At 62.6% G+C, this 24,048-nt stretch overlaps 3 protein-coding genes across 16 annotated transcripts in view; 1 reads left to right on the top strand and 2 right to left on the bottom strand.

Moving 5' to 3' along the window:
• Window positions 1–2,597: 2,597 nt before the first annotated feature.
• On the top strand, window positions 2,598–10,580 carry CHRM4 (cholinergic receptor muscarinic 4). The gene is made up of 2 exons (XM_059141012.1): window positions 2,598–2,945; window positions 7,892–10,580. Exon 2 carries the CDS (start codon window positions 7,922–7,924, stop codon window positions 9,356–9,358), a length of 1,437 nt encoding a protein of 478 aa, XP_058996995.1. The 5' UTR covers window positions 2,598–2,945; window positions 7,892–7,921; the 3' UTR covers window positions 9,359–10,580.
• Window positions 10,581–10,665: 85 nt separating this feature from the next.
• On the bottom strand, window positions 10,666–13,425 carry MDK (midkine). 3 transcript variants are annotated; one of them, XM_059141030.1, is made up of 5 exons: window positions 13,317–13,425; window positions 12,265–12,341; window positions 11,951–12,118; window positions 11,667–11,828; window positions 10,666–10,977 (listed from the first exon to the last, which is right to left on the bottom strand). In XM_059141030.1, the coding sequence occupies exons 2-5, from the start codon at window positions 12,338–12,340 to the stop codon at window positions 10,952–10,954; spliced, it is 432 nt and encodes a 143-aa protein (XP_058997013.1). In that variant the 5' UTR covers window position 12,341; window positions 13,317–13,425; the 3' UTR covers window positions 10,666–10,951. The 3 variants fall into 3 exon arrangements, with proteins under 3 accessions (XP_058997013.1, XP_058997020.1, XP_058997006.1); XM_059141037.1 differs by lacking the exon at window positions 13,317–13,425 and adding an exon at window positions 13,195–13,213; XM_059141023.1 differs by lacking the exon at window positions 13,317–13,425 and adding an exon at window positions 12,651–12,773.
• A 539-nt stretch (window positions 13,426–13,964) lies between these two features.
• The window catches only part of DGKZ (diacylglycerol kinase zeta), a 42,123-nt gene continuing 32,039 nt past the window's right edge, over window positions 13,965–24,048 (bottom strand). For 6 of the 12 annotated variants that reach the window (XM_059141003.1, XM_059141005.1, XM_059141006.1 and 3 more), the window contains 27 exons: window positions 23,707–23,763; window positions 23,242–23,310; window positions 22,253–22,324; window positions 22,023–22,139; window positions 21,835–21,906; window positions 21,503–21,598; window positions 21,138–21,220; window positions 20,976–21,036; window positions 20,761–20,874; window positions 20,523–20,663; window positions 19,882–19,960; window positions 19,654–19,709; window positions 19,396–19,458; window positions 19,218–19,291; window positions 19,019–19,130; window positions 18,508–18,707; window positions 18,237–18,337; window positions 18,059–18,137; window positions 17,900–17,973; window positions 17,728–17,768; window positions 17,127–17,266; window positions 16,350–16,381; window positions 16,094–16,137; window positions 15,479–15,599; window positions 15,359–15,392; window positions 15,062–15,161; window positions 13,965–14,724 (listed from right to left, as the gene is read on the bottom strand). In XM_059141003.1, coding sequence (XP_058996986.1) covers window positions 14,608–14,724; window positions 15,062–15,161; window positions 15,359–15,392; window positions 15,479–15,599; window positions 16,094–16,137; window positions 16,350–16,381; window positions 17,127–17,266; window positions 17,728–17,768; window positions 17,900–17,973; window positions 18,059–18,137; window positions 18,237–18,337; window positions 18,508–18,707; window positions 19,019–19,130; window positions 19,218–19,291; window positions 19,396–19,458; window positions 19,654–19,709; window positions 19,882–19,960; window positions 20,523–20,663; window positions 20,761–20,874; window positions 20,976–21,036; window positions 21,138–21,220; window positions 21,503–21,598; window positions 21,835–21,906; window positions 22,023–22,139; window positions 22,253–22,324; window positions 23,242–23,310; window positions 23,707–23,763 — 2,349 coding nt within the window. In that variant the 3' untranslated portion in view covers window positions 13,965–14,607. Of the gene's footprint in view, window positions 14,725–15,061; window positions 15,162–15,358; window positions 15,393–15,478; window positions 15,600–16,093; window positions 16,138–16,349; window positions 16,382–17,126; window positions 17,267–17,727; window positions 17,769–17,899; window positions 17,974–18,057; window positions 18,138–18,236; window positions 18,338–18,507; window positions 18,708–19,018; window positions 19,131–19,217; window positions 19,292–19,395; window positions 19,459–19,653; window positions 19,710–19,881; window positions 19,961–20,522; window positions 20,664–20,760; window positions 20,875–20,975; window positions 21,037–21,137; window positions 21,221–21,502; window positions 21,599–21,834; window positions 21,907–22,022; window positions 22,140–22,252; window positions 22,325–23,241; window positions 23,311–23,706; window positions 23,764–24,048 lie in introns of all 12 variants that reach the window. The other 6 variants (XM_059141004.1, XM_059141009.1, XM_059141007.1 and 3 more) reach the window with 1 other exon arrangement.

Genomic DNA, 24,048 nt, shown 5'->3' with positions numbered 1-24,048 from the left:
GAAAAGAAACCCTCCAAGATGGGAACTGGTACCACCCCTCAAACCAAACAACTAACTGACCCAGATTTTGAACCCACCCAGATGAACCCAGATGAGGACCTGACTTGCTGTTTTTTTGGAAAACGGGGTTATGAAGAGGCCTGTGGATGAGAGCATCCAACTTTGGTCCTGCCAGCCTTGCCTCTATCCTGTCTGGCCAATGAAGAGCCCAGCAGCTACCTGTCAAAACTTTATCTCCACATCAACCCCTTTCCTTCTTTAGAAAGCCCTTACCAGGGACGCCTGGGTGGCTCAGTTGGTTAAGCCGATGCCTTCAGGTTGGGGTCATGATCCCAGCGTCCTGGGATCAAGTTCCACATCTGGCTCTTTGCTCCGCAGGGAGCCTGCTTCTCCCTCTACCTCTGCCTGCTACTCTGTCTGCCCATGCTCGCTCGCTCGCTCTCTCTGACAAATAAATCTTAAAAAAAAAAAAAAAAAAAAAAAGTTGGGGCGCCTGAGTGGCTCAGTGGGTTAAGCCTCTGCCTTCGGCTCAGGTCATGATCCCAGGTGCTGGGATCGAGTCCTGCATCGGGCTCCCTGCTCAGCCAGGAGCCTGCTTCCTCCTCTCTTTCTGCCTGACTGCCTACTTGTGATCTCTGTCTGTCAAATAAATAAAATCTTAAAAAAAAAAAAAAAAAAAAAAAGAAGCTCCTTACCAGTAGTAGAGCCTCTGGGCCCCTTGCTTGTTATAACAAGGTTGTGGGGTCAGCAGGACAGAGCTTGGCGGAGATGAGGAGTTCGGTTCAGAGGAGTTTTATACACCCAAGTAGTCAGTGAACCCAGCTGAGTCAAAGGCAGAGGGCAAAGACAAAACCAAATCCTCTGGTTCCCAACTCTGCTCTCCATAGTTCACTGTTGGGTTTGGGATTGGAGGGGTCAACCCTACCTACCCCAGGATTTCAGGGAAACGAGCAACTTTGCCTGACTGATTCTGGAAGAACTCAAGGCAGTGGTTGGAGACATTTCTAATTTCTGTGGCCCCCATTCCTTGGCCTGGCTTGTTTACTCTGTTTGACTTTATAAGTATCTGGCCTCCCCTGTATCCTCATTACACACACACACACACACACACATAGACACACACAGACACACACACACACACACACACACACACACCCCATAGTTTCACCTTCCTAGGAGCACCCTCCTCTCCTAGACCCTAAGGAGAGAGATGGCAAAGTGGAACAAGGGCAGGACTATCATCTGATTGTCATATGAACCATCTGAGCCCATTTCCTCATCTGTGAAGTGGGGGCAAGAACAACAGCTTCTTTCGTCCTTGGTTATGAGGCTCATGGAAGACCAGATCATTCCCATTCAGTGTGGAGAATACACCAAAAGCCCTGCAGCTCCGGCTCTTCCCCCAGTTCCCACCCCTTCTCTGACAGCTCCTACCACCTCCCCTCTACTGCCTTACCCTCCTCCACCGCCCCCCTCACAGCCCCCCGCCTCCCCCCGTCCTTGGGGGAGGGTGGAGAGGCGGGACCTGAGTTGTTTTTCCAAGAGAAGGAATCCGCGGTCTTAAGGTTAATCGGGTGTTTGTGCTCAAAGAGTTCGGGGTAACAGGCATCAGGGCCTGGGCGTGGGGTGGGGGTGGGGAGCAACTAGTCGGACCCCGGCTGGCCCCAGGAAAGGTCGTGTCAGAAATGTGGGTGCCCTGTATTGCGGTGCGGAGCCTACAAGGTCAGGGTAGAGGTGGAGCTCTCCGAGGTGCTGAAGTCACCGGACCCGTTCGCGGGCGCCCCAGTCGCGGACTCCCGGGCCCTCCCCTTCCGCTCCGCACAAGCAAGGTCCCAAGTCTCCAGGCCTCGACCCATGCGGTTCCCGGAAACCTCAAGACACCACTCGCCCTCTGGGGTCTCGCTCCGGGCTCCGCCCCAGGTGACCTTGGGCACTCAGCTCTCCCTCACAGGCATCGGTGAACTTGCCCTCCAGGCCGCGGCAGCCTGGGCGGCGCGTCCCATCCTGGGGCCGAAGAGGGGATGCGCACCCCTTCCCCGGCCTGAAGTTCGGGAGCCGGGAACCGGGCGGCGGTGGTCGGGGGCCGGGCAAGTGTTGTGTGCGATGGGCGGGCTCCTCCCTCCCTGGCGGACTGTTGCCTGTCTTCTCTCTCCAGCTCCTTCCCAGGCCCCGACGGCGCCCCTCCTCTCTGACAGCCCGGCGGCCGACAAGCGGCCCTGAGGCTGGAAGCTGCCGGCCCTCAGCTCTCTGCCCCGACGGAACCGTGACGGCTGAGCCGACCCCACCCACCCGTAACCTCTTGTTGGGGTCAAACACTCGCTCCTCCGAGGTCCCACTGTGAGCGGGGCCCGGTAGGGAGGGAGGTCCAGGCGGGGCGCGAGACCACCTCCAGGTCCCGGGTGCTTGGTCAGAGCGGAGGCGGAGAGCGGAGCCAGACGGGGCTGCCAGCTCCCTCCCCAGCCCGCGAGGGGGCGCCGCGTCCCCATGACAACGCGGACACCCCACCCCCCCACACACCCCAGCCTCCCCGGAGGGCAGCGCCCCCCTGCTAAGCAGTACTGCCAGCCGGGGGCGGTCCCCCCACAGTGGCCGAGCGGGGAGCTTGCCGGCCGGCTCTAGTGAGGGGCGCTCGTAGCTGGGGTCCCCGACGCCCCGGGTGGTGCCCCCCGCGCGTCTCAGTTGGGTGGCCGGCCCGGGGCGGGCGGCGCGGCCCCACTAGGATTGGCTGCTTCCCCGTGACATCACGCGGCTCGGGGAAAAGTGCGAGCGTGAGCGCGAGTCGAAGCCACAGCGCCGGGAGCTGCGGGCGGAGCAGGGGCCGCCCCTCGGCACCCCGTCCCCGCCCCCGGCCCGCGGCCCGGCAGCGCGCCCCGCCCGCTGGCCCGCGGGCCGCCCGCTGGTCCCGCCGTCTGTCAGGTGCGAGGGGACCGGGGCGGAGGTGTCTGGTAAGTGACTACGCGGCGGCGCGGGGGCAGGGGGACTCGATTGGGGGAGAAGGACGTGGGGCTCCCGGACCCTCTGAGGCTTCCCGGAGACTGGTCCCATTGGGACGGGGCCCCAGGCCCTTTTGGGGACGACCGCGGTGCTTGGAGCTGCACAGAGCCCGAGGGTGAGGGGCCCCGCGGGAAGAAAGACCCGGAGTCTCGGAAGCTTCTCCAGGTGCGCCTCTGGGAAGGAATGGACATTCAGGAGGTCGGGGGAGGGGTACCCGCCCACAGCCCTCAAGGCGCCAGGGGCAGCCGTCGGGGGCGGGACCCTGCACTCCAGTCCTCCCACGGGCAGCTCTGGAGGGCGCCAGGATCCGGAGCCCTAAGGAGCCTTTTTCCCGCCCGTCTCCCCACCCCCAACCCCCGGCGCTGCCAGCCCACTCCGGTCCATGAAGTCCTCCATCCGCGACCTTGAACCCCGACGGAGATACCCCCCCCTCCCCTGGCGCCCCTCCCCCACTCTAGGACTACCCCCTGCTGTTGCCCAGGCTCCGAGCCCGGGAGAGCCGGAGCCAAGCCCCGGGCCCAGTGGCGGAAGTGTCAGGCGCAGTGTCCCCGGCGAATTCCCTGAGCCCCTTTTCCCTCCTGTGAACTCTTGAGTCTTTCTCCCGCCCCAGGGACGGATCCAGGGGCACAGCCTTTCTGGAACCTTAAAGTGAATGCCTAAGAACCAAGGACCCACACCCCAACCCCCTCCCCACGGCGTCCAGAGCACGCGCTCCCTTCTCGTCCGGAAAAGGGGGGGCTCCAGAACCCGGGAAAGCACGGTGCCCACGCCCAGAGGCTGCAGGAACTGCGTGCTAGGGGGTTGGGGGGGAGGGCGGGGCACCGGAGAGCCAGGGCCCCATTGACCAGGAAGGGGACCTGGAGGAGCCTCCAGAAGAGCCCAATAATAACTCCCAACCGGGTCCTCGAGGTCCGCCCAGGCCCAGAGCTCGAGAAACCGGGAGCCCACTCTAGCCGCTGGGGCCAGATGGTGCCTCTCCAGCGGGGTGCAGGGTTAGAAGTGTGGGAAGGAATGAATCTTACACTCAACTGACCTAAGCCCCGGCTGGGCCTCCCCGTTTTGGGGGTGCTGCCGGTATATTCCCACCGGCAGACTGGGCACCCTTTGACCATAATCCTCCTGAGCACGCTTTGCTGAGCCTGGTGTCCTGGAAGGCCAGTGGGGCGACTCCAGCAGAGGCCCCTCGACAGAAGTCAGTCCCAGGCTGGGACACCACGCCACAGCGTTGGGGACCCATACACCACTGGGCGCTGGCTGAGACGATGCCCAAGGTCAGGAGGCCCGTCGCAGCCCAGATTGTAGTCTAGCCGCAACCCCTTCCCACCCACGAGCGGGGCACAGGCACGATTCAGACTCTGGCTCTAGACTGGATCTTCTCTGTGCTCAGACAGTGGAAGTCTGAACTGAGGTCTCCTGGCAGGGCCGTTTGAACCCGGGCAGGTCACCTACTGTGGGCTCTGCGTTTGCTCTTGTGCACAAACTCCCAGGTATAGGCATACCCAAATCGTGTGCATTCCCCAGACCACAGCACCCCGGGCCCGCGCACGCATGCACAAGCACGTGTCCACATGGCACGGGCCTGCTCACGCGCACAGGGCCCACTGGTATCCAGGCGTGGCCGAGCGCGCACACACGCACATGCAGACAGCTACTCGCTTCTACTCGCGCTCCCCAGTAATCACACACAAACAGAACTCGCACTCGCCTTCCCGCCCACACGTTGCTCGGCGGGGCCGGGTGGAAGCCCGGCGCCCTTAACTTTCCCACCACTGAACCCGCGCGGCGACGAGGGCAGCTCGCGGGCAGAGCCTGGCAAAGGGGTGGGGTTGGGGGATGCGGGCACGTCCTACCCTTGGGAGGCCCTGCCCTGGAGCCTCCTCTGTGTTCTCGGTCGCACTGGAGTTGGGGGCGGCGGCGAAGAGCCGCCGCCTGCCGGGAGTCAGGAGCCGGCACCCAGGGCTCGACATTGCCATCTAGCGGTGTGCACAGCCCTGGGCAGCGGTTGCTCGACTCCCGGATCTCCGGCGGGCCTGGATGGCAGAGAGAGGCCCCAGAGAGGGTTGCTATCAGAATGTGTGCTGGGCAGGTGGGGTGCGGGGTGGGGGGGTTCAGAAAGATGCTAGGGCGGGAGTCGGCAAGGCACCATGCTTCACCCTTTCTGCCGCTGGCTGCTTCCCCTAGCGGACCCAGAGGGGAACTAAACCACCTGTCATCTCCGAGACAAGATGTCTGTCCCCCATGGAGATAAGAGGTCTCTTCTCTTCTGGGAAAGCTAAGTGGAGGAACCAGCAGGGAGTGGGAAGGGACCCTTAGTTCTTTGGTTTTGAGCAGTGGACAGCAGAGGCAGGAAATCCACCTGAGACAGGTTGGGGTTGAGAAGGTGGCTCCTGGGTTCTAATTGAGCCCTTCCCCCTTACACATGGGAGGACTTTGGGCAAGTTAATTAACATTATCCTCATCTGTAGGAAGATAGTTACCTCAGTGAGATGGGGATACTAATAGTACGGACCTTATCAGGAATCTGTAGGGATTAAACCAGGTAATCTGCTGAAAAAGCTCAGAAGGATTCCTGACTCCTAGTTAACACTCAATAAACCAGGGCTCCTATGTTTTTCGTATTGGGGACTTCTGGCCCCATTCCCATCTCGCTGGCCCGTGTCCTGGCCCCGGGAGGCTGAGATGGGGCTTTCCTTGGAGCTGGCGGACAGATCCATCCTGCCCACCCTGCACCGGCTTGCACCTGCCTGGCGAGGGCCAGCCCTCCCTGCTAGGTGCTTCTGCCCTACCAGCTCAGAGGGAGACACCGGAAACTCTCCAAGATGAAATGCGGCTGTCAGAGACCCCAGAGAGGCTGGTTTTTAGCCTTTGTCCTTGACTCATGTGTGACCTTGGAAATGGCAACACCCCTCTTTGAGCCTCTCCTCCTGAGAACCAAGGATTTGGACAGGCGAATGTGAACTGCCAGGCCAGGAGGCAGGGTCTGGGTCTGCAGAGGCGAATGAGAGGGGTTGAGGCCAGGCGTGGGCCGGGGATGGGTCACCCTGGTCCTTGCCTCTAGCCTCTGGCGCATTTTCTTGCGGCAGATGGAAAGTTCAGTTGCTGGTCCCCATAGCTTCTTGGGAGGGGTCTGGGACCGGGTCCTCTCTATTTTGCAAACGAGAAAGAGAGAGGTGGGAAGGGGAGGTGGCTGGTCTAGAGCCAGGACCCTGCTGGCCTTGGAGCCTGGGCTGCTGGGTGAGTGCTCCTTCCTCCACACTGGCTGCCTCGCCCTCTCTCTTCCTCTCTGTCACACACAGACGTTGTGTATACGACAGCGCGCAGGGCTGGCGGGGCTGCGACGGGGCCCGTGTGCGTGTGTAATGGTGCGTGTGTTGGCGGGTGTGAAGGAGGCTGGGCTGAACGGCTGCCCTGACATAGCGCACTGGGCGTGGGCCTCCCTCACGTGTATGGGAGAGGAAGGCAGGGGAGAGATGAGGAGGGACCTGGGTGGGAGGGGGGTACAGGCTCAGGGGAGGGGCCATGTGCTTGGGGGGCCCTACCGGGATGTTCTCCATGTGTACTGGCGGGCCAGGGGGTGCCCTCGGGGTGGCCACAGGCTCCCCTGCCACATCCCCCCTTCCCTCTGGGACACTTTGAGGCCCCTTTGTGTCCCCAGTTGGGCCGAGAGCTGGTGCCGGCCCCTTGGAAGCCCTGTGTGAATTTCCTTGGCTGACAGGCCCTCTCGGCTTCTGACTCCTCCTGGTCCTCCCTCAGCCCCTTGCTGTGGATGGTCCCTACCACCCCTGCACTGAGTGCCCCCCCACACACCCTGGGGCTGGGAGGGGGAGCTCGGAGAGGGGAGGCTGTGTTGGTATGTACCTTTCTGGGCCCTCTACACGGCACTCTCCTCATCCTCGGTGGTTCCCCACTCCAGGCCACCCCGGTCATCCCCGGAGCCTTCCCTGAGGTGGCCTCACCGGCTCTTGTGGCTCTTCAGGTCTCCCTCTGCCAGAACCCTTAGGGTTCTGGGGCAGCAGCAGGACGTCAAGGACTTGTGGAACTTTGGGCGGGTTATTTAGTATCTCTGTGCCTCAGTTTCCTCACCTGGAAGTAGTGAAAAATAAAGGTTTCTACTTCACAGATGTGTCGTGAGGAAGACGTTAGTTAATGTTGGTAGAAAGTAAAGTGCCCAACAATTATTAGTAGATGAGAAGTCTTAACTGCTAATATATATTCTTGCCTGTGTCCCCAGTGCCATCTAGGAGGATGGAGGACAGGTCCCCCAGGATGTTTGATCACAAAATGACTGAGGAGGTGAATGAACGCTCCTGACCAGAGCTACATGCTGACGTCTGGGACCACTGAAAACCCTCCCCATTGCTTCTCTGGGGCCTGCACACACTGGCCTTCTCTCTGTACCCCATATGTGCCCCAGGGCCTTTGCTCTGGCTATTGCCCCGACTAAGCCACCTCCGTGACTCTTCACATGGCTGCCTCCTTGCCATTGTCCAGATCCCCTCCTTGGAGAGGCCTTCACTGATCACCCAACAAGGAAGCATCCCAGTCTGTCCTCTGACTCACCCACTATATACCATTTGCCCTCTTGTTTTCCTTCCAGGTTTTTTTCTTTCTTTCTTTCTTGTTTTTTTTTTGTGGTTTGCACGTTCGTCTGCCCCAATCAAACTGGAAGCTCCGTGAGGGTGGGGATCTTGTGTGTCTCAATCACTTCTATAACTCCTGCCCCCAGGACGGTGCCTGTACACAGTAGGCGCTTAATATGTGATGAATGGGTGAAGAAACGAGCCAGTGATGGGCGGAGTTCTCCAAGGCCCCACAGGACAATGTTCCTCTGTCACCTCCCGTTACCTCTCTAAACCCCTTCAGCAGCTCACCCTTTCCTCTCTCCCTCCTCCTCCAGACACCTGCCTGGCTGCCCTGGCTAACCAAAATGGCGAACATCACACCAGTCAATGGCAGCTCGGGCAACCAGTCTGTGCGCTTGGTCACGTCCACGCATAACCGCTACGAAACCGTGGAAATGGTATTCATCGCCACGGTGACAGGCTCGTTGAGCCTGGTGACTGTCGTGGGCAACATCCTGGTGATGCTCTCTATCAAGGTCAACAGGCAGCTGCAGACAGTCAACAACTACTTCCTCTTCAGCCTGGCGTGTGCCGACCTCATCATCGGCGCTTTCTCCATGAACCTCTACACCGTGTACATCATCAAGGGCTACTGGCCTCTGGGCGCCGTGGTCTGTGACCTGTGGCTGGCCCTGGACTATGTGGTGAGCAACGCTTCGGTCATGAACCTCCTCATCATCAGCTTTGACCGCTACTTCTGTGTCACCAAGCCCCTCACCTACCCAGCCCGGCGCACCACCAAGATGGCAGGCCTCATGATCGCCGCCGCCTGGGTCTTGTCCTTCGTGCTCTGGGCACCCGCTATCTTGTTCTGGCAGTTTGTGGTGGGCAAGAGGACGGTGCCAGACAACCAATGCTTCATCCAGTTCCTGTCCAACCCGGCGGTGACTTTCGGCACTGCCATTGCTGCCTTCTACCTGCCCGTGGTCATCATGACGGTGCTCTACATCCACATCTCCCTGGCCAGTCGCAGCCGAGTCCACAAGCACCGGCCCGAAGGCCCCAAGGAGAAGAAGGCCAAGACCCTGGCCTTCCTCAAGAGCCCTCTGATGAAGCAGAGCCTCCAGAAGGCCCCGCCGGGGGACGCGGGCCCCGAGGAGCTGCGCAACGGGAAGCTGGAGGAGGCCCCTCCCCCGGCCCTGCCGCCCCCACCGCGCCCCATGGCCGACAAGGACACGTCCAATGAGTCCAGCTCAGGCAGCGCCACACACAACACCAAGGAACGGCCCCCCACGGAGCTGTCCACCGCGGAGGCCACCACGCCGGCCGTGCCCGCCCCTCCCCTCCAACCGCGGGCCCTCAACCCCGCCTCCAAATGGTCCAAGATCCAGATTGTGACGAAGCAGACTGGCAATGAGTGTGTGACAGCCATCGAGATCGTCCCGGCCACGCCCGCGGGCATGCGTCCGGCGGCCAACGTGGCCCGCAAGTTTGCCAGCATTGCCCGCAACCAGGTGCGCAAGAAGCGCCAGATGGCGGCCCGGGAGCGCAAGGTGACTCGGACCATCTTCGCCATCCTGCTGGCCTTCATCCTCACCTGGACGCCATACAATGTCATGGTCCTGGTGAACACCTTCTGCCACAGCTGCATCCCCGAAACGGTGTGGTCCATCGGCTACTGGCTTTGCTACGTCAACAGCACCATCAACCCCGCCTGCTATGCCCTCTGCAACGCCACCTTTAAAAAGACCTTCCGGCACCTGCTGCTGTGCCAGTATAGGAACATCGGCACAGCCAGGTAGGCGGGCAGAGGCGCCACAGGAGGTGCTGGTGGTCGCGTGTGTGCGCTGAGCCGCGGGGGTGGTCACGGGGGGTGGTCCCTCCCGTGGTGGTCGCGGAGAGGTCTGGAAATCTGGAAGTGTCTCTCCGCCTTCCTGTTCACTGAAGAGAACTGAGGTCCCCGAGAGCCCTGTGAGGCTCAGGAAGCAGCTGTGGCAGGATGCGGACAGACCAGATCTCCACTCAGCACAGGCAGGAGGCTCAGCCCCAGAAGCATCTGGAGCAAGACTGCTCCGCCCCCCCTCTGTTGGCCCGCCTCAGGTTGCTGGGAGTCACTGGGCTTCTGGGGCACCTGGCCCACTGTGACCAACCGTGGACATCTGGGGGGAGCAGAAGCCGGGGATCCCTGTGGGAGGAGCAGGGGAGCCGATGCTGGGGAAAGGAGGCTTGGGAAGGGAGTGGAGGGGTAGGGTCCCTCCATTCTGCTGTAGTTGGTGCTTTCTCCCTGCTGCACCCTGCATGTAGGCCCAGCCCCTCCTCCCAGGTCCCATTCCAGGGGCAGAGCGCTCTCCTCGCTGCAGCTACTTGGCCAGGTGCTGGTTGGGTGGGCGGGTGGGCTAGCTGGAGGCCAGGCCCTTCTGGGCTCTCAGGCACCCCCCTCTCCCCTCTCCATCCCTCCCCCAACCCCAGCACTGTCCTGGTCATGGTCAGGATGGGGCAGCTAGGAGGTCAGCATCTCACGCTCAGGAGTGGAGGTCTGGCTTCCTGCGGTCCCGTGCGGAGCAGAGGGCCCCCCCCCCCCCCGATTCTGAAAAGCACCCTCCCAGCAGGCTTCTGCAGCATGTGAGGGAGGCCTGGGTTGCCGGGGAGAATGGGGACCAACTTGACCCACACAGGGTTCAGGCAAGCAGCTCCCATCTCCTCTCCCAATGGATAGAACCTTCTATTGGTAGTGGGCTGTACCAAAAGACCTTTGGTTGAGAGTGGCTGAGATGAGGAGTGTCCGTTCTAGGGAGCCTTCTGGCTTCCCAGCTCCGGTGTGCCCCTCCCCCCCAAAGACCAGACTGAAAGGCTCAGGGGACTGGATGGGGCACCCTCTCAGGAGTCAGTCAGGGCCCTGAAAGCAATTTTTCATAACCTTCCTGCTTTTTCCATGAGCTCTGGGGAGCACTCACCGCCAAGCCCCCCAGCCCCCTGAAAGCCACATCCCTACCGCCTTCCTGTTCCTTCCCAAGTTTCTGCCCCAACAAATTACCACAGCAAACTCCCTGGGTTGGGGCTTTTATATATTAAATGAAAAGCTTTTATTGGGAAAAAAACAAAACAAAACAAAAACACGACTGTTTATTTATTTCTCAGTAATGGCATCTTTGTGGGGAAGAACAAAAGGGGGTACCAGGAATCACATCCCTCTGGGGCAGGAGGCTCAAGCTGTCCACAATCCCCTGTCCCTCCCCATCTGGGACACTTGGGGGTGGGGGCAGAGGACTGAAAGGGAAGAAGCAGGGTATGATTGATAAAGCTAATGAGTAGACAAAAGGCACTGGTAGGTTAGATCTTGGGCCTGTGGGAGGGAGGGCACCGGCCCTGGGCTCCGCGGCATCCAGACCTGGCTGCTAGTCCTTTCCCTTCCCTTTCTTGGCTGTAAAACAAGAAATAGCGTGTTATCAGAGTCACCTGAAGTTCAGGTGACCTGGTAGAGACCCCCAGTATATACATTAGGGAGAAAATTCTGCCCCCTAGTGGCTGCAGATCAGCGGACCGGGTCGCTGGAGGGAGAGCGCAGCCATATTGATGCCACACGGACTTGGGACACTTTCATTTGGGCTCGGGAAATCTTCAAGTTCTTGGTCCCAGGGGCCCTCAGCCTCCACCTCCTCACCTAACAAGGTGGGCTGATTCATCTCTGCCCTGATGGCCTCTCTAGGCTGCTGTGAATCGACAATGAGCTAGGGGGTGGTGGGAGTTGGGACTGGGAAGTTCTGATACTAGAAAGGACCCACGCTGACCAAATGTTTCTTCTGGCTGGAGAGGTGACAAAGCCAAGCCCTTCTGGGACAACTCCCTGACTCCCAAGCAAAATGCTCCAACAGAACCGAACGAGTTTGTACTTCCACTCCGGCCAGAAGGATTTGATAATCCTTGAGCACCTTCTGTGGCTCACCCTCAGTACCTGCCCATCTAAGGCATCTTTACGGAGAGGAAAAGCATAGGGCAGAGGTGTCAAGAAGTCACCCGCCACAGTCCAGAACTTTAGGCTTAACCATTCCCTCTCACTGGTTGTGGAGGGCCCCGGCAATGACCACCCCCAACCCCAACCAGTTCCCTGACCTTTGGCCTTGGCTTTGGTCTTGGGGGTGCAGGGCTTGGTCACGCGGATGGTCTCCTGGCACTGGGCATTATACCGCGCCTTCTTCAGGGTGCCTTGGCGGGCTTTGGTGCCCGTGCCCCCATCACACGCCCCCCAGCTCTCAAACTTGTACTTGCAGTCCGCTGGAGGGAGAGCGCCCTGGGTCAGATCTGGGGGCCCAGTGGTGGCCACAAACCTGCCCAAGTTTCAGTGAGGCTGCCCCTACCCCACCCCCAGCCCTCCCTCCGCCTGCGCCCCACCTCACCTCCAAACTCCTTCTTCCAGTTGCAAGGCACCCTGCACCGGGTACGCTGAGTCTGGGCCCCACAGGTGCCCTCGCGGAAGCCCACGCCGCAGTCTTTGCTGCTGGGGGTGCAGGGCCCCCAGGCCCACTCCGCGCACTCGGTCCCCGGGCCGCCCTTCTTCACTTTGTCTAAGACGCACGGGGAACGGGGCTCAGACTCACTCGGGGACCGCTTCCTGGGGTCCCGGCCTCGGAATGCCGGCGGCCAGGCCCGAGGCTGCCGGCCTCACCCGCCGGTCTCCAGCCCTCCTCCAGTCCCCGACACCCCGTATCACCTTTCTTTTTTGCCACCGCGGAGGTGAGCGCCAACAGGGTGAGGAGGGCGAGGAGGAAGAAGCCTCGGTGATGCATCCTGCGGGGAGATGTCGGGTCAGCGTCCCCCTGCCGCCCCCTTCCCCACGGGGGCGCCGCACGCGCGCACCTCCCACCCCCGGCCCCACTCTCCAGGCCCACGGGCCGCGGCGGCGGCTGGAGGGCTCTGGGGTCGGCCCCTCGCCGCTAGCCGGGGTGCACAGCCCAAAGTGTCTCGCTGGGGGCGGCCTGGAGTTCAGGACGCAGCTCGGACCGCCACCCCGCCCCCGGGGCCCGAGGCTGGCCGGGGCCTAGCTGGCGAAGGGCCCAGGTCGCCGCTGCAAGTCCGCCGGGGCCCCCGCGCGCTCACTCGCTCGCTGCCCGCGGTGCTGCGCTCCCTCCCGCGCCGGGCCAGTCCCGCTCCTGCCGCCGCGGCCCCTTTTGTCTCCAGAACCGGTCTGAGCCGGTCACATGGGCCCCCGCCCCCTTCCCGCCCCCCCATCCCCACCGAGGAAGGACCCGCCCCGCCCCCTCCCCTCAAACCCGCACCGCCCCCCCCCCACCCCGGCGTCCCCGCCTCCGCTCCCGCCCTGCGCCCCCCGGCGCTTCTACCCCGGCTTCCCGCCGCGGGTCCCCGCAACTCCGGTTCGCTCCGCCCGGGCCGTCCATGTTCAGACGGCGGGCTCTGCCTGCCCCCGATTTTCCGAGCCCGGGGTCTCCCGGCCCCAGGCCCCTGTCCTGTCCAGGCTCCCCGGGGCCCTGCCCCAGCCCCAGCTTTCCGCCACCGACTCTGCCCCCTTCCTCTGGGGCCGTTCTCTTTCCCCGATGGACGCCCGCCCTTCTTCCCGTGGAGGGAAGCCCGAGCGGATGGGGACTTGGGAGGGAGCTCGGAGCTCCGGGGGTGTCACCGGTACCGGCGCTCCCGGGGCCTGCGTTCCAGCCTGTGCGAGGCTCCGTCCCCGGATGACTGTTTAACCCGGTCGAGGACCGGCTCTCTGCTCCCCCTTAGGTGCTGCGGACAGAGCGCCAGCCCCACCTCGGGTCGCTTCACCAAGTGTGCAGGGAGCCGCTCCGCTGAGTGTTCGGGGAGCCTGGGACGGGGAGCCCCAGAGAAAGCGCTCCGGGACGCGCCCTTCAGGAGCGCAGGTTTTCGGGGGCGGGAGCTGGGGGAAGTTGGGGGAGGAGGAGCCCTCAGGCTCGGATTTGGTGAGGCTTGGGAGCTGACAAGAGCCGTCTGAGAAGTTCCAGACCCAGCCAAGGCGGCGGCTGCAGATGCCCACTCCTTCCAATCCTGGGACCTGGGGGATCACCTCACCCGATCCCCTAAACAGCAAAAGCAACCGAGGCCTGGGGGAGGGGGCTTGCCCAGGGCCACAGGGCAAGTGGGCCGAAGAATCCAGGCCTCGCCCCCCGCCCCACCTCTCTTTCACTTTCATTGTTGTCGTCCCTGCGGGAAGCGGGAAGCGAGAAGCGAGAGGAAATCAGCTCCTCCCCCGGCCCCGCCGAGCCGCGCAGCCAGGCAGAGGTCAGGTCCCGGGCAGGCCCTGAGACCCCACCCCCAAACGCGAACCAGGAACGCCCCCCTCCACACACACAAGAAAGAGTCTGGGTCCGGGGTGTCCAGCCTCCCCACCACCAGACCCCGCTGCTTCTGGAAGACCTCCTCCGCAAGTAAAGAAGAGCAGAAAGGAAAAAAATCCTCTTTACTGAGTCACACCCAGCTGTAAACATGTCAGAGCCCCCACTCCAACCCCCAGGCCACACAGTCGGCGGTGATTAAATGACTGGGTACACGGGGAGGGTCTCTAGGGGTGGGCACCAAGCGGGGCAGCGGCGCAAACGCGGCAGGTTCTGCGCTTCCGGGAGGAAGCTCCCGGGGAGGGTGGATGAGGCAGGAGAGGGGCCCAGGCTGCCAGGCTCAGGCAGGGCCCTCACCAACCCGGTGGCTTAGGAACCCTCTTCCCGAAGGCTCTCTGACAGGGTCCCCGGCCCCGCTGCCCTCCCCCTGTAGCCCAAGGCCCAGGGAGGGCACCCGTGGTGGGGAGGTTGAGGGCCGCCCTGAAGTGGTCCAGCCCCAGCCCCCTCAAAGGCCTGCTCCGTCCAGTGCAGGCTCCTGTTCCCCTGTCAGCCCGGGGTCAGGTTGAGGCCTCAGGCCACAGGTGAGATACCCCAGCTCCTCAGTGTCCAGCCCTAGGCCTGGGCAGCTCCGCAGGGGGCAGCACGGGGCTCCTTCCCTGGGGCACGGGTCCCCCCGTGGTCATCCGACTGGAATGTGGCAGTGAGGGGGCGATGGGGGGCTCCCCCTCTGGTGGCCGCGGGTCTCGCGGCTACACAGCCGTCTCCTGGTCCTCCCGCTGGACCATCTGGTAGTGCTGCCGGTTCTCCAGGTAGGCGGCCAGCTCCGTGTCCTGGGCCTTCTCCGCCCGCTGCCGGGGAGTGTCACCCTGGGGTGGGGGGCGGGGGGCGGGGGGGGGCAGCAGGCATCACTTCTGGGGCCTCGGGAGATGGCTGGGGACCTCCCCTCCAGGTGGCCAGTGAGGAGAGGAAATGCTTCAAAGGACAGGCAGTCATGGGCCCTCCATCCCCCCGCCCCCCCCCCCCCGCCTTCACCCCCTCCCCCCTGCACTGTGGGCTCAGGTTTCTCAGAATCCAGACGGTGTTGGTTAAAGAACAGCTTCCAGTCCTAAAAGGCAGCCCTTCTCCATGGCTCCTGCTCACAAGGGCAGGAGCTGGGGACAGGGCTGCCCTGTGCCCAGGTGGACGCCCTGCATGGCTGCTCACCTGCTGGTCCGTCTTCATGAGGGAGGCCCCCGCCTCCACGATGTAGTGGCAGATGGTGCGCTGGCCCAGGGCTGCCGCCTGGTGCAGACAGGTCTCCCCGCTGTGGAAACAGTCTGGCTGTGGACCCCCGTCCTGTCCTCGGGGTCCTCTTGTCTGCCTCCAGTGGGCGATCAGAGAAGGGAGCTTGGGGCTGAGGGGCAAGGGATGGTGCCTGGCAGGGTTTCTAGGCTCTGACCCGCTGAGTGGGAGGGGCTGGAAGATGGGGCAGTTTCCAGTCTGGCACACCCAGATACTTACTTCTCCTCCACAGCGTCAAGGATCTCTGGGGGTGCTGGAGGAGAGGGGACAGGGCAGTCAGAGAAGACTGGCAGCCTCCCACCTTGGCCCTAGCCCAGGCCCCCTGGTGGCCCAGCTCACCGTGGTCCAGCAGGTAGCGGACCACATCCTTGCTGCCCGTGCTGACGGCATGATGCAGGAGCGTTCGACTCTGCTCGTCCCGGTGCATAAGGTCGCCCCCAGCTCGGTGCAGCTCCTGGAGCTGAGGGCAGGGGACAGAGCAGGGCTGGGGCTCCTCAGGGCCACTTTCCTGCCAGCCACAGAAATGTCCCCCAGTGCACAAAGGTCGTAGGCCTGACACTAGGGCGCTCACACACATCATCCCTCGGGGTGGGGGGGTCTTTCTGGAGTGCAGGGGAGAGACCCTGGGCTTCTGGACTCCTCAGGAGGACAGACCCTCAAGCTCCGGGGCCGGTGGATCCCCTAAGACTCGCTCCTTCCTGAATACTGGGGAAAGGCAGACTGTGCTAAGCCTCTATGAAGGGACACTGGGAGGGAGACGGGGGCAAGGCGGAATGCGGCAATCACCACGGAGACCCTGTGGAGGGGCATCCCATCACAGATGACAGCTCCTTCACAGACTAACTTGGCCCCACCCAGAGGCCCTGACCTCCCTGGGTGCGACCTCCCGGCTGCAGCTGCAGAGCCATGGTGCGACGGGGCCACGGGGCAGAGAAGCCCAGCCCTGGCTAGTACCTTACAGAAGTTGTTCCTCTTGGCAGCCTCAATCAGCTCTTCACCTGCACAGAACACCTGCCGTCACACTCGGGGGCTGCAGACCCGACCCTGCGTGGGTGCACAGATGTGCCGGCCCCACGTGTGGGTCTGCCTGGGGCGCCCACGCTAGGCTGGGGGTGGGGTGACCCCAGGGCTCTGGCGGGCTGTGGCTGCAGCAGGCTGTGTGTGTGGGCTCCACCCCCACCCCAGATCAGGGAGAAGGGCTAGGCCTCACCTTTAGGGGGCGCCGTATCCCCTGGCAGTGACCTGCAAGCAGAGCAGGATGAGATGGGACCCAGAGACTGTTGTCACCCCCCTACCAGGGGGTGCCCTGTGTTCTGTCACGTTTATTGAGTGCCCCCTACAGAGCAGGCCCTGTGCCAGGAGCCAGCCACACAGCAGAGAACACGACACACGGAGAGCTTGCTCTCACGGAGCTTACATTCTAGTGAGGGAGACACACAAGTCAACACATAAATCAGGCCTTCTCAGAGCAGGAAGGGCTACGAAGAGCACAAGACACTGGGGTGGTATGATCTCACAAGCAACGTCAGCTGGGGTTCCTGGGGAGACTTCTCTGGGGAGGGAACCCCCAAGCTGAGGCCTGAGTGGAGCAGGGAGCTTGGTGAGAAATGGGGGACCTTTCTGAGGTGGCAAGAAAAGGGCAGGGGCCAGCACCCTGGAGGCCACAAAGGGCCAGGAAGAGCACGGCACCGGGCAGTGGGGAAGGACGTGAGGTTGGAGGCTCCAGCCCGGGCTGCCGTGCTCGGATGCTGGGGGACAGCACACAGGACTCGCAGAAGAGAGATCAGAGGGGGAGCCCAGGTCTCCAGCCAGCGCAGCTTTGGGAAGGTTTGGTTCTCTGCCAGTGACTCCATCAGGGAAGGTCTGTAGGGACCCAGCAGCTAGCAGGACACCGGACACATGTCTGGCGCCGAAGGCAGGATGTCAGGAGGTACCGGCTTGTAGGTGGGGTTTCGAGCCAGGGGGCTGGAGGAGACGCAGGACTCACCGGAGTGTGGGTGAGCAGGGAGAGGTGGGGAGGGGGGAAGTGGGGGTTGGGAGGTCAGGCCGGGCCGATGCCCCCAGCAGCTCAGGGTCCAAGATATAAATCTCGTCCTGTGCGATCTCCGTCACATAGTTGAGGTGTTCCTGTGGGTGGGGAGGTCAGGGGCCGAGAGTCAGGACCTCCCAGGGTAGCCGATGCGGGCAGTGCAGACGCAGCCAGGCCGGAAAGGCCTCCGCCAGGAGCAGAGATAGCCGCAGGTGGAAGCTGGGTGAGGGGACCCTGCCAGTCTCTCTTCCCCTTGCCTTCCCAGCTCCTTCCCATGCTAAGCCTCTGCCTGGGTCACCTAGCACCTGGCCAGAAGTGCCTCCACCTCTGGAGCTCACTGGGTGGCCCCTGTGCTCCAAAGCCCATGCCCCCACCCAGCCAGACTTTTCTGGGCATGCCAGCTCCCTGTGCCTGTGGGCAGCGTGACTACATCCTATGTGCGGGTGGGAGCAGATGTGCGGGCTCCATCCAGCAGGACAACAAGTAGACCCGTCTGTGAGGCTGTGGGCCAGAGGTAGAGAGGCCCCTGGGCTGGCCTGAACGACCGCAAGCTGCTCACCTGGGCCCGGTCGATCCTGTAGAAGCGGCTGGCAGTGGTGGCTGTGAGGAAGCAGAGAGCTGTCTGAGGTGGGAGGAGGCCCTTATCCAGGCCTCGAGAGTCTGCTACCCCACCAGGAGCCCTTTGGGAGGGGGCAGGACACAACCCAGGACTGCCAGGAGCTGGCACTCACCGTCTAGGAAGCACCACTTGGGGGACAGTTTCTGGCAGGTAGGGGACTTGGCTCCAGCACCTTCGGGCTCCTGCCGAGAGAAGCCAAGGCCAGGAGTTGGCAGAGAATAGAAACTAGGGCGGGTGGGCCCACGCCAGGCCAGTTCCCGACCCCCTCACCTGCTGGAGCCTCTCGATGTGGGCACGGCAGAGCTCCAGGTCGCTGTCTCCAGGGACCACCACAGTGCCCAACGGCACGGCTGGGGGACAGAGCAGGCCGTCAGCAGCTGGCTGTTCCCCCTCAGCCCCCTGCCCCGCCCTCAGGGCCCTCAGTGGCTCCTTGCCCGCCTGCCACTCACAGGCCTCCTTGAGCTGTTCCTTGTCGTAATGCAGGGCCTCGTAGTCGTGCATGCTGACTCTGCTCACCTGGACCCGCAGCTGCTCGGGCACGGGCTGCTGGCTGGGGCGTGGGCGGCAAGAGGGCACTCGGGAAGGGTCCTCAGCTGGGCGCCGCACCCAGGGGCCCCGCCCCATCTCCCTGAGGCACAGCGACGCGGAGGCCCCTGTCCAGCTGGGGAAACCGCAGCTCGAGAGAGGGGCAGAGTGGCAGTGGCCAGGAGGGGAACGTACTCGCTGTGCAGGGGGGCGGCGCTCCGCCGCTTGGCCTTCTGCACCATGGTGGCCTGGTTACGCAGGGCGATGCGAATGCGTGAGGCTGCGAGCTTGCAGGGCTCACCGTCCACCTGCACCGGGATGGCCTTGGACGTGGTGAGCACCACCTCACGGCACTGTGTCAGCCGCTCGCCGTGCCCGCCCACCTGCAGCGCCGCCTGTGGGTGCAGAAGGCTCAGGTCAGGAACCGGGGCAGGGTTAGTGGGGCCCCGGGCTCCATTCTCTGCAAGGATGCAGGGAACACAGTGACAGTAGCCCCCCAGAGAGTCTCCCCCCAGAGACGGGAGGGGAGAGAGAGACCCTGGTCAGAGAAAGAGGGGGAGACGCCAGCTAGAGAGATGAGAATGAATTCTCCCATCTTGGCTGGTGAAGGGAAGTTTCGTGGTCCCCCCACCTTTCCATCTTGGGCCAGTGTTCCTGGTGGGGACAGAGCCAGGGCTCCAGGCAAGTCCCATGTTGGCCTACTCACCAGGGATGTCATGGTAAAGCCAATGACCTCGAGGTAGCCATCGTCGTGCCGCTGGGGCTCAAATTCGTGGTGCTCCCCAGGGTGGCCCCAGGGCATGGTGCCTGCACAGTACCTGGAGGGGACGGCAACACAAGGACCCTCAGAGGACAGTCGTGCAGGTTGGACACATCGGGGCGCACACAGAGCCTCCCCTCCTCACCTGGGGATGTTCAGGAAAACGATGCACTGGGGTTTTAGGTCGTGAATCTTGGGGGTCAGGTCAGTCCCGTCACACTGCAGGCAGGAACAGGGAGCGGGTGTGGGATGTGTACCGGTGCCGAGGCGGCCTCCCTCCCCGCCAGGCCCGCCCACTCTGCCTGCCAGCCTGGCCCACTTACCACCACTCGGATGTGCTTGGCCAAGTCCTTAGAGCTGCCCATCAGGAAGTCAGAGAAGGCTGTCTGTGGGAGACAGAGGGCGTCACCATCTGGTGACAGGGACTTTCTCTCACCATTGCCGACAGGGGCCCATGGGCCGGCAGAGACCCGTATGCAGGGTGTACAGGCGGCAGAACAGTGGGCATGGGGAGGGAGTGGGAGTGGCCGGGGTGGGGGTGTGAGAGGAGGGTGCCTGTTGCCAGCTGACCCCAGACTCACCCCGGCATAGAACATCTTATTCCGAAAGCGGCTGTTGAATTTCTCTGGGTTGGCCTCTGGGTGGCGACAAGAAATAGGGGACAGTCAGTCTGACCTGCTGGGGCTTCCCAGGCTGGGGTAGGATAGAGGGCTGGGAACTGCCCGGGGGCAAGTTCTGACCCTCTTGGGAACCTCCTGTATGCCCCCCTCTCCAGCCTCCTGATGCCTTCCCAGCAAGTGGTTGCCCACCTCGAGACTCATGAAACTCCAGGGTGACGTGGGCATCAAAGCCCAGGCTGAAGTAATTGTTGAAGACGTCCAGGGGCAGCTGGAAAAAGGTCAAGGGCCCAGCATGAGGGCTGGACCTCACAGCTACCTCCTTGCTCTGGCTTGCTCAGGGCCAGGGGCCACCAGGCTGGCTCAGTCCATGCAGTTCTGGAAGCTTTTCCCAGTTAACAGCTCTTCCCTCTAGCCTGCAGCCTGCCTCAGGGTCTGCCCTCTCAGCTCCCAGCATCCATGGGGCTCCTTCAAGTGCCCAGTATATAAAACGCCTGGGGCCCTGCAGGCACTCTCTTCCCTGGCTTTCCAACCACCCCCCAACACTTCTTCCCAAAGTGCCATATTCTGAAGGAGCTCCATGAGGACGAGGACTTTGTTTTCTCGGTGCTTAACATGGTGCCTGGCATGTGGTGGATATTCAGGAACTATCTGCCCAGTAGCTGAATAATGGCTAGCTTGCGGGGGTACCGCTGTTACCATTGCCCAGGAGAGGATGAAAGTCTAGGGGAATGAAGAGATTTGTCCAAAGCCCCAGAACCGGCAAGTAGGGGAGAACGCTTACCCTGCTGCCCCCACAGCGGCCGCCCCCACACTGGCCCTGGCCAGCCTACCCGGTCAGTGGCGCCCTCGTCGCGCTCCTCCGGCCCCGCGTCGGGGTTGGGCTCAGCGCGGAGGTCCCAGCGGTCTAGCTGCACCACGTTGCCCTCCTCCACGTGGGAGAGGATCTTGGACACGGGCTCATCCGTGTAGCCCTGGTGGGAACAAGGCAGGAACTGAACCTCTCCAGGGGAGAGGGCCCCCCAGCCGCTCAGCCCACCCCTGCCCCGCTCCTCGCCTGTGGGCTCTTACCCCACCCCAGTTGAGGGTACGGGCCAAGTCATTGCCAGTGCCCAGGGGCAGAATGGCAACAGGTGGCGGGGGCTTTAAGCGCAGCTGGTCCAGAGTGGAGAGGATCCAGCCGACCTGGAGGGAGAGGGGCAGAGCAGAAGAGGCCGGGTCAGACCCGTGTGGTCCAGGCTTCAGCCCCTCGCCTGAGCAGCCCGAGGAGCGGCCACAGGACTCACCGTGCCGTCACCTCCACACGCCAGGATCCGTAGGTTGTGCACTTTGCGGTACATCTCCAGCCTGGAGCCAGAGGACGGAACAGGGTCAAGGTGTGTGGGCCTGAGCCCCTGTGCCGGGCAAGCCCTCCCCACCATCTCCACAGGGCCGCAGCAAGCACTTACGCCTCCTTGGGGCCTCCCTGGCTCAGGTCAAACACTTGTCGGGGGTTGAGATACCACAGGAAGGACTGGATGATCTTAGCGCCCTGCAGGGGACCAGGGGAGTCAGTCAGGGCCTGCTGGCCGCAGTGGAGAGCAGCACCCGAGAAGGACGCTATAGGAACCAGGCCCAGTAGGGCCAAGGGGTGGAGACAGGCTCCTGTCTCTGGGTCACAGGGATGGGGCAGAAGCTGCAATGGGACCTGGGAGCAGCTGCTGGGGATGGGGGCAGGGGTGAGGAGGGGGTGGTGAGGAGGAGGGGTGCGGAGCCTGAGCCCACTCCTCCCCTGCAGGCTCTCCATGGAGCGGAGCAGGGCAGCCATGCGTACCTGGTTGCCCCCACTCTTGGGGTTCACAAACACCAGCAGGGGCTTCATGAGGGGAGAGGGGGTGGGCCTGATGATGAAGGGTCTCCAGCGGCCCTCCTTGGAGACAGAGAGACTGTAAGACTCTACCCCAGTTTGGCAGACCTCACCCCCGTTCTCGGCAGTGCCCCCTCCCGTTCTGCCGCCCGGGCAGACCTTAAGGTGGGCCTGGCCACAGAGAGGCACCTTGGATCCGGCCTCCCACCCTCCTCCGGGGCCCAGAGCCCACCAGTGGCTGCACTGGCCCAGGGAGCTCAGTACTTCAAGAAACAGGCCCAGTCAGCCCCAGGACCAACCTCTGGCCCTTTCTTGCTAGATTTCCTCTTGAAGGATGCTCTCTTTTTCTTCTTGCTTGCCTTGAGGGTATTCTGGAAGGGAAGCAGGGGCATTGGGGACAGGCAGGTGGGTGGGGGCGGCTGGCAGTGCCCACGTGTGGAGGTGGTGTCCTGGGTGCGGGCGTGTCCCGGGTGCAGGCAGGACTCACCTGTGGCCTGCGGGCGCGGAGGATCCAGGTGGGTGGGATGACCACAGCAGCGTGCACACCCAGGGAGCACGGCTCCTCGATCTGTTGCAGCATGAAGCAGGACACCTTGCTGTGGTACTGGGGGGGGCGGGGAGGGTGCAACTGAGCTGGGCCTGAGCTGACAGCCGGGGGGGCCCCCACCCAATGCCGCCCAGGGAACAGCCTCCGGGGGCTGGGCGAGCACCACTCACGGCCTGCTTGCACCAGGAACAACTGATGGCCACAATCTCCTTGCTATGGAAGGTGAACTTCTGCTGGAAGCCCTAGGGTGGAGAGGGTAGTTGGGGCACCAGTGGCCAGGCCCAGAGCAGCAGGCCCAGCCCCTCCTCCGTGGCCAACACTCTCCACCCAGGGAAGTTGAGCCCATTCTTTAAAATTACAACAATTGTCGAATAAGCCTCCAGAGCAGGGAGGCCTGCAATTCTCTGAAGTTAACTCCAAGGAGCTGGGTGCCCACACCCAATCTGCTAGAAGGGGTCACAGCTAACTCCTGCCAGTGGGAATCCCCCCCTGCTGACCCCGAGGCCCGCCAGTATATGCTTAGAGGGCTTCACACTTCTTAACAGCACCTGCCACATTCATTCCCTTGTTCATTCCATGGATGTTTACTGAGGGCCTGCTGTGTGCCGGGCCCTGTGCGCGGCACTGAAGTGAGCAGAGGAAACAGGAGCGAAGCCCCGAGACCTCCTACAGCCTACGCTTACTGAGGGAAACAGCAGAAGCAGATGATGAGTAAGTGACCGCCACACTGTGGACTGGGCTCAGGAAGACTGCCCACAGAGTCTGTCTTCAGCCACATCCTCCTCCAGGAAGGCAGGGACCTCATAACCCGACTTGGGGCTCAGCACCCAACAGGGGCTCAACACATACTGTGCTCAGTCACCAAACGAGGCTGTCTACACAATTCTCAGAGGGCGCTCGCACGGCTTCTGGGCAGTCCAGATACACTGCACCAGAAACTCGCTTTCTTCCCTGCTCTCCTGCTCCGTCCAGAGACCTGGGTGTTCTGGGACTGACTGGTGCCCTCGGCCAGGCTGGGAGTGAGCCCCAGGACTCTGCACGCACGAGATACCGTCAGCAACGGGCAGGTCACACTGGACACATGGCCTGAGGCTCAGGGGCTGCAGGGGTCAGGTCCGGGGGGCTGCGGGCCAGCCCACCTCCCCGGGCAGAGCCTCACCTTCCCACAGTGCCGACACTTGCCATCCTGGCGTCGCCGGTGTACCCAGTGGTGCCGCACAAAGGTTGGCTGGTGGAGGAAAAGAGAGCATCACTGGAGTGAGGGGTGGAGAGGCGCGAGGCCTGAGTGTGGCCGGCACCCCCAACACGCTAGTGAGGTATGGGGCTGCAGCAGGAAGCTCTCTGAAGCGTGCGTGAGGGAGAGTGGCTGGAGACTTCTCTCCATGGCCTCAAGGTGGGGGCAGAAGAGCAAGGAGGCGCATGAGGCAGGCGGTGCCTCCCCCTCTCTGCAGGTGGGGCCAGCCACACCTTCCCCATCAAGACCCTCTCTGAGCCTCAGCCCTGCACCTCCCTGGGCCCGAGTAGCCTTAAAGGGGCTGAGTCCCCCAATGGCACTCTGGAGACGCTGGAAAGTCCACTCAGGAAACTTGGGGCCTCCTTACCAGTGACTACCCTGGGCACTTACCTCACGGATATTCCTGGAGCCTGATTCACGGAAAGACGGCTTACAGCGGAAATTTATCTGTGAAACATTGCAACGACCCCCCAAATGTCAGAACCTCTTTTCAGGGAGTCAGGCATCTAGTCACCTCCTCCAGGAAAGTGTCACCCAGAGTCATCCTCGCAAGGCAGGGATAGCTCCAAATCACCCTGGGAGCCCTCAGAATATGAGACATCTCTTCTCAGAAGCCCTCCTGCACCCCCTGCCTCCTCTCCACTAGTTAGAAGGACCTTTCCTTTCTCTTTTATTACCTAGGGATGGGGGACATCGGGAGTTTTATGCCCACCTCCCCCACTAAAAGGCAGC

This window comes from Mustela lutreola, chromosome 1 (assembly GCF_030435805.1).
Source record: "Mustela lutreola isolate mMusLut2 chromosome 1, mMusLut2.pri, whole genome shotgun sequence".
NCBI lineage: Eukaryota > Metazoa > Chordata > Mammalia > Carnivora > Mustelidae > Mustela > Mustela lutreola.
This window is presented reverse-complemented; position numbering and strand designations above follow the sequence as displayed.